Source organism: Gorilla gorilla, chromosome 6 (genome assembly GCF_029281585.2).
Source record: "Gorilla gorilla gorilla isolate KB3781 chromosome 6, NHGRI_mGorGor1-v2.1_pri, whole genome shotgun sequence".
NCBI classification, from domain to species: Eukaryota; Metazoa; Chordata; class Mammalia; order Primates; family Hominidae; genus Gorilla; species Gorilla gorilla.
This window is the reverse complement of record NC_073230.2, coordinates 35,087,594-35,099,821: the sequence shown is the minus strand read 5'-3', so window position 1 is coordinate 35,099,821 and position 12,228 is coordinate 35,087,594. Positions and strand designations below refer to the sequence as shown.

The following is a 12,228-nucleotide window of genomic DNA, read 5'->3' as shown; positions in this document are numbered from 1 at the left end:
GTTGGAGAAGAACAGAGGCTCGGTGAGATGCAAGAGAACAGATGTCTGATACAGAACCACAGTAACAAGATAAAAACTCAGAATATGCCAAACTTGAATGTAACCACTGTTTGAGCTTCATATATTGAGCTACAAAAATGCTTCCGACTTCTGAGATAACCCTAAAAGAATAGACACTTTTCCACAGTAGCACCAGTTTTCACATGAATTCACAATTCTTTCAGTTCTCATTAGCCAAGGAAGACATATTTGCTGTTTAGTGGTTTTACAAGGTGTTCTAATGGTATTTTAATGAACCCTTGATGTACCTTTTAGAGTTATGAAAGTTCTTACCAATTCATGGTGAAAGAGCCTGAGGCCTAAGACTGTATGTAATACTTGCCTCTGTAAACTGGGAGGGCCTACCTCAGAGTGCTGATTAGACTACTTTGGCATATGGTCTTGTACTTTGGGTTCTTTGGCCCAAAGATAATTGTCAGAATATAGATTTCTGATAAATTTTAAATAGTTCTTTTGTGATGAAGTGGTTAAATCACTTCAGCAATTTTTTTTTCTCTTGAATTTTTTTTTTTTTCTTTGCCACGGAGTCTTTCTCTGTCGCCCAAGCTAGAGTGCAGTGGCGGAATCTCAGCTCACTGCAAGCTCCGCCTCCCGGGTTGACGCCATTCTCCTGCCTCAGCCTCCGGAGTACCTGGGACTACAGGCGCCTGCCACCACGCCCGGCTAATTTTTTGGTATTTTTTAGTAGAAACGGGGTTTCACCATGTTAGCCAGGATGGTCTCTATCACCTGACCTCGTGATCCGCCCGCCTCGACCTCCCAGAGTGCTGGGATTACAGGCGAGAGCCACTGTGCCCGGCCTTTCTCTGGAATTGTTTTAAACATTTAAATTTCTGTTAATTTTAGTTTACTGCAAAAGTGTTAACTTTTCTGACATTAGATTCTTAAAGAGTAGAAAAAAATCTGCCTGCAAGTTTGGAGTCAAATGACATTAAGAAAAAGAACCATGTTCAAATAGTAATGTGTGATGTTCTGAATTCTGTTGGATATTTGTAGTATGTTTAAGATGTTTTTATCATATGAATGATAATATTATAAGGAGCTATATAATTTACTGTTTAAAAAAATGAAACCTGAAAGTTGCCGGTTAGTAGCACATCTTTTTAACTTTTTTATAAATACGTTTTAGAGACAGGTCTCCCTGTGTTGTCCAGGCAGGAGTACAATGGCACCTACTTAGCTCACTGCAACCTTGAACTCCTGTACTCAAGTGATCTTCCGCCTCAGCTTCCCAAGTAGTTAGGATTGCAGGGTGCACCACGATGCCTAGCTAATTAACAAAAAAATGTTTTTTGAGACAAGGCTAGTTGCCTACTATGCTGGTCTAGAACTACTGGCGTGAAGCCATCCTCTTGCCTTGACCTCCCAAAGTGTTGGGCTTACAGGCATTAGCCACTGTGCCCAGCCTGCCACATCTTAATTTTTAAATGTTTGTTTGTTTGTTTATTTGAGATAGGGTCTCTCTCTCTCTCTCTTGTCCAGGCTGGAGTGCAGTGGTGCAATCATGGCTCATTGCAGCCTCAACCTCGTGGGCTCAAGCAATCCCCCTGCCTCAGCCTCCCAAGTAGCTGGGACCACAGGTGCACACCACCACACCTGGCTTTTTTTATTTATTTATTTTTTTTGTAGAGATGGGGTCTCACCATGTTGCCCAGCCTGGTCTTGAACTCCGGGGGTCAACTGATCCTCCTGCCTCAGCCTCCCGGAGTACTGGGATTACAGTCATGAGCCACTGTGCCTAAGCCTAATTTTAAAATACTTAAAGCATTGAAAAGGAAATAGAAGAATGAGAAATGTTAAAGTGTACACGTATTACTATTTCATCACCTGTTTGATAAAATTGTGTATGTTATTTTAGAAGGTAATTAAGTTTAGTTTCAGACTTATTTGTACAGAGAAGAAAATCTACAGCTATAGGCCCTCTACAAAATGTCACGTTGTGACTCTACAGCTTGTACATGGAAAAATAAATCACATCAGATCATCTTGAAGTGACCACCTGACCAAAGGTAGAATGGAAAAATTAGCATCATGTATAGAAACAGGAATACAATTTTTAATATTATTGGTCCTTTTTGTATATGTGAAATTTACTTTCAAAGTAGCATAACTCATTGGATAAATCAAATATATAATGGCAGTTTTTCCCTTTACATTAGCTTCTAGGGCTGCACATGAAGTTCTGAAAAGCTGCTCATGGTCCTGGGACTAAAAGTTGACCCTAAACTTGTGAAATTACATAAGGAGCGTATTTATTACTAAAATAAGTTGACTGAAACCATAAAGGCCTTTATAGAGAAAGTCGTCACCCTTAGTTTAGTAACTCTTAATAGTAAAGCAGATAGAGTGCTTATGACGTAGTATTATGTGATAAAATAGATATAAAAAAGTATAATGTGATAAAATAGACATACATTGTATAGAAAATATAACCTTATGATATAATGAAAAATGCAGTCAAAAGACTGAAAGTCCATGCAAAATGTAGTTTTTATTTTTGTGTAATGAGATTGCTTCCCCTTACGACTGTATACTTTTTCATTCTAGTTTTCTACAATGAAAATGCATTACTTTGAATAGAAAAGAAGCCTCAGAAATGTAAAATAATTAACTTGTTACCAATTTTTGCATTTTGACACTTAGTGAAACCTGCTTTTTGATAGCACTTAAGGTTATCAAGATACGGATAACTCCCCTTGTTACATTGGAGAAAGAGGTCATAATCGGTAAATTTGCATCTGTAAATTTAGAAACAAACTTTGCCAAGTTTTCTGGCTAGTTTCTTTTCATTGGTCCTCAGTAATAGACACTAATGCTAGTTTCTTAATCAGTGAACCAGTATCACCTTTGTATTTTGTTGATTGATTTTTCTCCCAGCTTGGTTTTATTTATGTTTTAACTCTACTTTTTCCACGCACTACTGTCAGAAGTTATTTAAAGAGAGATGCATTATTTAGGTTTGAGAGTTTTTAGGGCAGTAATCATTCCATTATACTCATGGATTTCTGCCCCTTTGGGTGCAAATTATTTTATATTTGCCAAGCGCTTATTCAGGTGTTTCACCTTAACTAAAAGCTTTCTTTCCCCAGATACAGGGCTTCTCCTACAGTCATCTATACCTTTTTCTATCTCTTTGGCTCTTCTAACCCACTAGGCAAAAAGGGGCAGTTGGCATAGGACTTGACCTGTACTGCTACTACTTGACCATTTTCGGTAAGAGTAACTAATACTTATTATCGATCGTGTGCCAGGCACTGTTTAACGCTTTATATGCATCATCTCAAGTAATCTTTACAATAATCTTCTGAAGTAGGTACTTTTATTGATCAGATGTTGTCTAGAGAAGTTAAGTAACTTGTAACTTCAATGGTATACATCTAAGAAGTGAACTTATCGGGATAGGAACCTAGGCCTTCCCAACTCAGAGAAAATTTTAAACATTATCACCATCAATAAATAACTTATTCTCTTTTGACATCAGCTCATCTAATTATACTGGCCTTTCTTTAACTTTGCCACAGACAAAGATGAAATAAAGAGAGCTGAGTCCTTTGAAAACTTTAGCTTCATTCACATTCATGTTGGCCCATCCAACATGGCCTCATTGTTCTTAACTTCTTCAGCTTCAGTAACATCAGCACTCTACTTCAGTTTTTCTAGGATCTTAGTAGTAGGAGTGATTCTCTTGCTGAGATTTCACCAGCAGAACTAGTCTCTGGTTGATTTAACCCCCTCTGTGATTCTTGTTCTAACAAACATACTGTTACATAATGCTCATCACCTGGTCCTTTGACTCCCTCCCTTTGCCTCCAAGTACATAGACATGCTTTCTTGTTTCCTCGTTTCCTAAGGTCTCTCTCTAGGTTTGTCTGTACCCAATCTCAAACTTATTTATAATTAGGAATTTCACTGATGCCTAATACTGTTTTTTTCAGCCTCTTGTTGTATTTCTGGATAAATCCATTGTTGTGGTCTGTTTGTGCCTTTCCCCAGCTGTCACTTAGCTTGGTGATATTGAGAGTCGCAGAAGTTTGCTGATTAGATACAATGCTTTCATTAATCTCTTGTTTATTCCCCATTACATTTTCAGATTTTCCACAGCATTTCCAGAGCTTTAACTTAGGGCTGGCAGCTCCTGAACCAGTCATTTGGCAGAAGGATGCCATTACCATGTATTAGTTTAGGCAGTTTGAAACTTGACCTCGGATCTAGGGGAAAGAATATTGGAGAGTCAACCTGCAATGTGTAATGGTTGCTGCGACACTGTTTATCTTTACACAGTCCACTTTTATCAGCAGCATTACTTTGTAATTGCTTTAGAACTGGCTTTTATTCCCATATGCCCATTTGATGAAACTTACCTAGTTTATTATTCATTCACATAGCATATATTAAATTTCACTGTGCCACTTCATTTATTTCATTTTATTATAAAAGTAGTTACGAAAGTTACATGCTCATGGTAAAAAATGGGAACGGTTATAAAATTAAAAGTAAAATTTTCTTCAACTCCGACCCAGTAGTCCAACTCTCCAGGTGTAAGTACTGTTTCGTGTGTATCCATACAGAAAATCAGAAAAATTAACGCATATGTATCCTTTTTTCTTCTCTTATACTGTATCCTATAGATAATGTTCAGCATTTTTTTTTCCACTTGATAACTTATCCTGGAGATTTTTTCCTATAATTTTAGATAAATATGTCACCTTTTTTTAAACATTTGCACATTTCATTGTGTTGATTTACTGTGAATTATCAAGTGCCCTACAATGTACATTTAGTTATGAATTAAGTGCCCTATTAATATATAATTAGTTATGAATGAAGTGCCTTATTAATACATAGTTATTTGCAGTTTTTTGGGTGTTACAAGTAGTGCTGTAATAAACTATATCTTTGTGTTGTTCAGAATTTAATACATAGTAGGGATTGCTATGGCCCATAGTTGGGCACCTTGTTTGTAAATAAAATTGCATTGGAACACAGCCATACCCATTTGTTTGTATGTTGTCTATGGCTGTTTTCAAACTAGAGTAGATGAATGAAATGGTTGTAACAGAAGGCTTATGGCTCACAAAGCTGAAAATAATTTACTGCCTGACTCTTTAAGACAAAGTTGGCTGGCCCCTCATGTGTAGTATATATTCTTAGAAATGGAATTGCTAGGTCAAAGAGTATGCATGTTTTAAATTTAAATTTTAAATAAAAGTTCAAATGTAGTTTTTTTTGCCAAATTACCATCCAAAAGGTTGACCTAATATACAATTTGACAGTATATGAGAGCATATGTTTTCATCAGTTATTTCTTACCAAGAGTAGTTTTTATCAAAGAAAAAACTTATCCAACAGGAGAAAAATGGTATCACATCATTTTGTTTTGCATTTCTCTAATTATGACAAGTTGGGTATATTTTTAGAGGTTTTTTGGGGGGGTAATTTACATATTTTCTGTTGTCATTTTGTGATTTTTGCCTACTTTAAAAAATTATTCATGTTTTTCTTCCAGATTGTAAAGTTATTTTACATATAAAACAAAGTAGCTCTATTTTTGTCATGTGTTGGAGTGTTTTTCTTATTATTTGTATTTTATCTGTTTGTGATATTTTTTCCATATAGATATGCTAATCTTTTTCCCCTTGTTTTATTATGAAAAATATGAAGCAGAAAGTATTGAAAGAATAATATAACTGACATCCATATATTCTTTCCTTAGAAACAACAGTTGTTAATATTTTGCCACATTGACTTTTTTTCTTCCACATATATAGCTATCCCACTTGAATCATTTGAAAGTAAATTGCTGACATGACACTTTAACCCTAATGCTTCAGCATGAATCTAAGAATGAGGATATTCTCCTATGTAACCAAACTACCATTATCCTACCTAAGCCAGTTAGCAGTGATTCCATGGTATCATCTAATGTACAATTTACATTCAAAATTTCATTATTTTCTTAAAGGCTAGCTTTTTTTTTTTTAAAGTCAGAATCCATTCAGACTTCACACTTTACATTTGATCTATTTGATCTATCACTTTAGTACTAATTGAGAACTGTCTTCTCTTGTTTGTTTCTATAAATATGATACTGACTTTTTAAAAACAGCTTTATTAGCAATGTAGTGATATATGATAAGTTGTACATAAAGTATACAGTTTGATTAGTTTTGATGTATATAAGCCAGTGAAGCTATCATCACAGTCAAGAGAGTGTGGCTGGGTGCGGTGGCTCATGCCTGCGCTCCTAGAACTTTAGGAGGCTGAGGCCCACTGATTGCTTGAGCTCAGGAGTTCGAGACTGGTCTGGCCAACATGATGAAACCTCATCTCTACAAAAAAATGCAAAAATTAGCCAGGTCTGGTGGCATGTGCCTGTAGTCCCAGCTACTTGGGAAGCTGAAGTGGGATCATCTGAGCTTGGGAAGTTGAGGCTGTAGCGAGCTGTGATCATGCCACTGCACTCTAGCCTGGGCACAGAGTGAGACCCTGTCCAAAAAAAACCACAAAAAAATAGTAAACATATCCATCACCATACCCCTGAGATTGATTCATACCTCTGGAATATACAAATATTTGTATATTTTTCCTGGTTATAGATTTCTAGCTTGACAGTTGTTTTTTTCTTCCGGTATTTAAAAAATGTTGCACCACTGTCTTCTCACTTGCATTGTTTCTGATGAGAAATCTGCCTTTATCCTTATCTTTTTCCCTTTCTACATAGTGTGTCCTTTTTCCTGTGGCTGCTCTTGTGCGTTTGATTGTGATGCGTCTTAATATGGTTTTCTTCATGTTTCTTGTATTGGGGTTCATAGAGTTCGTTGGATGCATGGGGTTTGTAGTTTTCGTCAACTTTGGAACATTTTTGGCCATTTGTTCTTCACACATATTTTCTGCCCCACTTCTCTCTTCTCATTTGAGGACTCTAGTTACATATGTGTTTGGGTGGTTGAAGCTGTCTCACAGCTTATTGATGCTCTCTTTATTTTTTAAATTATTTTTTCTTTGTGTTTTGAATAGTTTCTGTTGCTGTGTCTTCAAGGTTATTAATCTTTCCTTTGGTATCTACTCTTCAGTTAATCTTCTGGTATAATTTTCATCTCACATATTTTATTAGTAGATTTCATCTCAAGAAATTTAATTTGTATTGTTAAAAATATCTTTCATAATTCTACCTTTGGAATATATGGACTACAGTTATGATTTTTAACGTCCTTGTTTTCTAATTCTAACATCTGTTTCAGCTTAGGGTTGGTTTTGACTTTTTGACTTTTGAGTATACATGTTCCCTTGGGCTTCAGAGAGGTTCAACTTTGGCCTTCAGACTCTTCATACTCATCTGGTGATTTTATTAACTTTTACAAATTTCACCTCTTAACTTTTGAGACAAATGGCTACCAGGTATATCTCTTTTTTCTCATCCTATCACTGAAACCTTGGTCATGGTATTTCTTTTTTTTTTTTTGAGACAGAGTCTCACATTGTCACCCAGGCTGGAGTGCAGTGGTGCTATCTTGGCTCACTGCAAGCTCCGCCTCCCAGGTTCACGCCATTCTCCTGCCTCAGCCTCCCGAGTAGCTGGGACTACAGGCGCCTGCCACTACACCCGGCTAATTTTTTTTGTATTTTTAGTAGAAACGGGGTTTCACCTTGTTAGCCAGGATAGTCTCGATCTCCTGACCTTGTGATCCGCCCATCTCGGCCTCCCAAAGTGCTGGCATTACAGGCGTGAGCCACTGCGCCCGGCCGGTCATGGTATTTCTAATAGTCTGTTGGACATCTTTTCAGCTCATTGACAGTTCATAGTTACCCTGGGTAAAACTGAGCCAGCTCTCCTTGATTTCTTCACTTAGGTATTGATAACACTATTCTCTTACTGTCATTTTGGACCTCACCCTTATTTTAGCCTATAATCCAATCCATTGTTATATCCTTTTACTTCTGTCTTTGAAATAGTTTTTATACCTGTCTTTTCCTGTGGCTACCACACTTTATTAATTTTGACTTTGTTATGGACTGAAATTTTATGTCCCCACAAAATTTATATGTTGAATTCCTTTTTTCTTTTCTTTTTGAGGCGGAGTCTCGCTGTGTCACCCAGGCTGGAGTGCAGTGGTGCGATTTTGGCTCGCTGCATCCTCCACCCCCTATGTTCAAGCAATCCTCCCGCCTCACCCTCCTGAGTAACTGGGATTACAAGCACATGCCACCATGCCTGGATAATTTTTGTATTTTTAGTAAAGACTGGATTTCACCATGTTGGCCAGGTTGGTCTCAAACTCCTGACCTCAGGTGATCCACCGACTTTGGCCTCCCAAAGTGCTGGGATTACAGGCGTGAGCCACTGTGCCTGGCCAAAATTCCTAACCCTCAATATAATGATATTAGGAGCTAGGCCCTTTGGGAGGCAATTAGATCATGCGGGTAGAGCTCCTGTGAATAGGATTAGTGCTGTTGTACAGAGGGACATGAGAGCTGCTTCTCTTTCTGCTCTCTACCATGTGAGGATACAGTGAGAAAATGGCCATCGGCAAACGAGGAAGTGGACCTACCAGACACTGGATCTGCTGTCACCTTCATGTTGGACTTCCTGGCCTCCAGAACTATGAGAAATAAGTGTTTGTTATTTAAGCCATTATGGTATATTTGTTATAGTAGCTCAAACTAAGGCATCTAGAGGATTACTGTCACTTTTATATTGGTCTTCTTGCCTCCAGGCTCTTTTCTTCAAGTTCATTCATTGTACACTGCTGCCTCATTTCTGTTCCTAAAGTGTAAGTCTCATCTGTCATTTCTCTTGCCCACTGTTTCAATAACTACCTCTTGCCTACAAAATACAAGTTGTTTAGCATCCTTCCATCCTTCCACATTATGGTTGCATTTTTTTTTTAATCTTAATCTCTTGCTGTTTTGTTTCTTTGTGCATCCTTTAGGAAGAATAGAGGGCAGTATCATACAGTGTTTACAAGTGGAGACTCTAGAATTAGAATGTCTGGATTTGAATCTTGGCATTACAACTTAGTAAAGTATTAGGTATTTTACTTCAACTCAGCATCAGGGTTCTCAGCTGTAAGATGGGCTTCATATATAGCATATGGTAATAGGTCTGTTTATAAAGTGCTTAGTACAGTGTCTCGCATGTAGTAAAATTGCAGTAAATATTAACTATTACTGTCATTTCTTCATGGCTCTCCTAGTTCCTTGTATATATTCATGTTCCTTTTTCTGTATGGAGTTCCCCTCCTCCTTACCATCCTATCCACTTGAAATCCTACCCCTTGTATAATATCCAGGTCAGATGCCACATTCCTCAAGTTCCCACACCATGAATTCTCATTTTTCATCAGCATTGTGTTTTTATCTTTAACTGTCTTATGTTAGTGTTTATGTACATGGTTTATTTCTTCTTGGTTTCAAGCTTGTTGAAGGCAAGGACTGTGTCTCTTACCTTCCTTGGCATCTCTTTTGGTACATGTGATGGTTGCTTAGTGTTTGTTGAATTTGTGAATGAATTGTGGTTCTACCTGACCATACTTATGAATTGTTTGACCTAGAGTGAATTGCCTGTTAAATTAACTGTCTTTAAATTATAATCTTCCTAGTTGCTGATGTTTTTAGATTGCTAAATTATACGTTTTCAACCTTAACACAGTAATGCCACATTTTCTTTCTGGCTATTATTGCTAGTTTGTTTATGAGCATTAGTTAGAGTTCTCTGATGAAGTGTACTCATTCTGTTTAATATCAAAATAAAATTTCAGTTTGGTGTCACTTTTCTGTCATTGAATTCCTTGCAGGCCAGAAAGACAAACTATACCAGTGTACTATTAAACCAGTGTATTAAACTTAGCGCCTGTTAAATGATGTTGCACAGAAAGGACACCCACATTTAATGGAAGTGTTAGAGTCAGTCATTAAGTTAAAGGAATTAAATATGCTTCTAACCCAAGAAGACCTCTAGTTCTTAAGCATTAGGGCTTCAAATAATTTGCTTTTAACAAATCTCATTCCATTCAGATTCAGTTCAGGGAAGAGCAGATTAAGTTCAGTTGAGGGGACCTGAAACTTAAAAGAGGGACTGTGATTAGTTGTTACACTACAAATTTTAAAGCTGGAGTTCTTGAAAGAAAAAAGAAAAAGAATGCTGGGAAATGGAAGAGCAGGGAGAGTTACTTCTCTCTCTTCCCTCTCTAGACTGTGAGCTTTTAAAGGACAGGGACCATACGTTGCTTGTGTCTGTCTCTGAGCTCTGTCATAGTACTTCATGCAGTGAATATTTATTGAGTGGAGTTCTAAATCTAGAAAGTGAAAAATTGCATCTAACATTATTTCCATAGTAATATAAAGCCTCCCCACTCTGTAACGCATTACTTTGATTCATATGCCCACGGAGTAATTTCAAAAAGTCTTATATGAAAAAGAAAAGAATAAATAAAACCTGTATAGTTTTTAAGGCTTTTTTTTTTTAATGGCAGCCTGGTCAACATGGTGAAACTCTGTCTCTATTAAAAGGACAAAAATTAGCCAGGCATGGTGGTGCGTGCCTGTGATCGCAGCTACTCCAGAGGCTAAGGCATGAGAATTGCTTGAACCCAATAGGCAGAGGCTTCAGTGAGCCGAGATTGCATTACTGCCCTCCAATCTGGGTGACAGAGTGAGACTCCGTCTCAAAAAAAAAAAAAAAAAATAAATAAATAAATAAATAAAAATATAATAAGGAAGTCTGTCTTTTCTGAAAGTTCAGAGTTGTTAGACCAAGGTCCTGATACTGTTACACTTGCCATTTAAAGCCTATGGAGGTATCTCCCCTTTCTCCCCCAGGACCACCTTTATAAACTGGTGATTCCATTCTCCTGGGTTTAACATCTTTTTGAGTTTTTTTTTTTTTTTTTGTATCATTGGAGGGGATGGTTTCTGTAACTGTGGGAGTGGGAAGGTAAAAAGTTTTTCCATGCTTGAAGCTGGTCCAAGACATAGGTCTTATTGAATACTTTCTGTCTTTTATACACATTATTAAGGGAGATAATATGGAATACTTCACATTATAAGTAAATTACATATTAGGTGTTTTATAAATGATAACATTATTTAGTTTATTGTTAAAAATGGTAAAAGAATGTTATACAGGTACAAAACAGGAAAAATGCTTAAAATTTTGTGAATGTGCCCCAGAAAACTAAATAATTAGAAGTTAGTCTGCCTGCACATTGTTGATAACTTTAAATGTGGTTAGGTCCATTAGTTTAAAATTTGCCTTTTAAAAGTTAGTGGGGTTTTTTTTAATAAATGTATTATTATTTATTTTTGAGATGGGGTCTCACTGTGTTGCCTAGGCTGTTCTAAAACTCCTGGGCTCGAGCAGTCCTCCTACCTCAACCTCCCAAGTAGCTGGGATTATAGGTGTGCACCACTGCACCTGGTTCCTGAAAGTTTCTTTTATTAAAAAAAAAAAATCGAACAATTGACTTGCTAATATTAAATGAATGTTTACAATAAAAAATGTTATTTGCCCCTGTTGAAAATAATGTATTGAAATCAGTGTGTTCTAGGTCAGTGGCTTCAAAGACTCCAGTTGGATTCATTGGACTGGGCAACATGGGGAATCCAATGGCAAAAAATCTCATGAAACATGGCTATCCACTTATTATTTATGATGTGTTCCCTGATGCCTGCAAAGAGTTTCAAGATGCAGGTGAACAGGTAAGACGTTTTCTTTATATTTGTTTTAGATTTTGAGAATGAAAAATGAATATACATTCAAATAAGTGACAGCTTCTTAGAAGTATACCCAATGGAGTTGTAAACCTAATTCAGTGTTAATTTTATATATATGTAATCATTCATCCAACATCCAGATTTGCAGTAAAGGAGAGTTCTCGTCAGACATTCAGGGGTATCTATTCTTTGGCAGGTGACTTGGAACATTTTGCACGTTTGGTCAGAGGGCCTTGTTTTAGCTCTGTATCAGTTTTCTGAGATAGTAACTTTACCGATTGTGCTGTTAAAGTAGTTAGTTTGGTGGAAATAACCTCCTGTGTTATTAAAAGCACATATGTCTTTAAAACAAGAGTAGGCTTAGAGATATAAAGCTCAGTTTGAGTTGCAGCTCAGATACATGCTTTCTTACTGGGGGCAAGTTACATCAGTTCTGCTGATTTCCTCATTCTTAAA

The 12,228-nt window shown here is 36.9% G+C and overlaps 1 protein-coding gene across 1 annotated transcript in view; it reads left to right on the top strand.

The window, feature by feature from the left end:
* HIBADH (3-hydroxyisobutyrate dehydrogenase) overlaps positions 1–12,228 on the top strand; it is a 137,352-nt gene that overhangs the window by 1,772 nt on the left and 123,352 nt on the right. Inside the window, exon 2 of the mRNA XM_004045229.5 lies at positions 11,597–11,757. Within this exon, the coding sequence (XP_004045277.1) occupies positions 11,597–11,757 (161 nt within the window). The remainder of the gene's footprint in view (positions 1–11,596; positions 11,758–12,228) is intronic.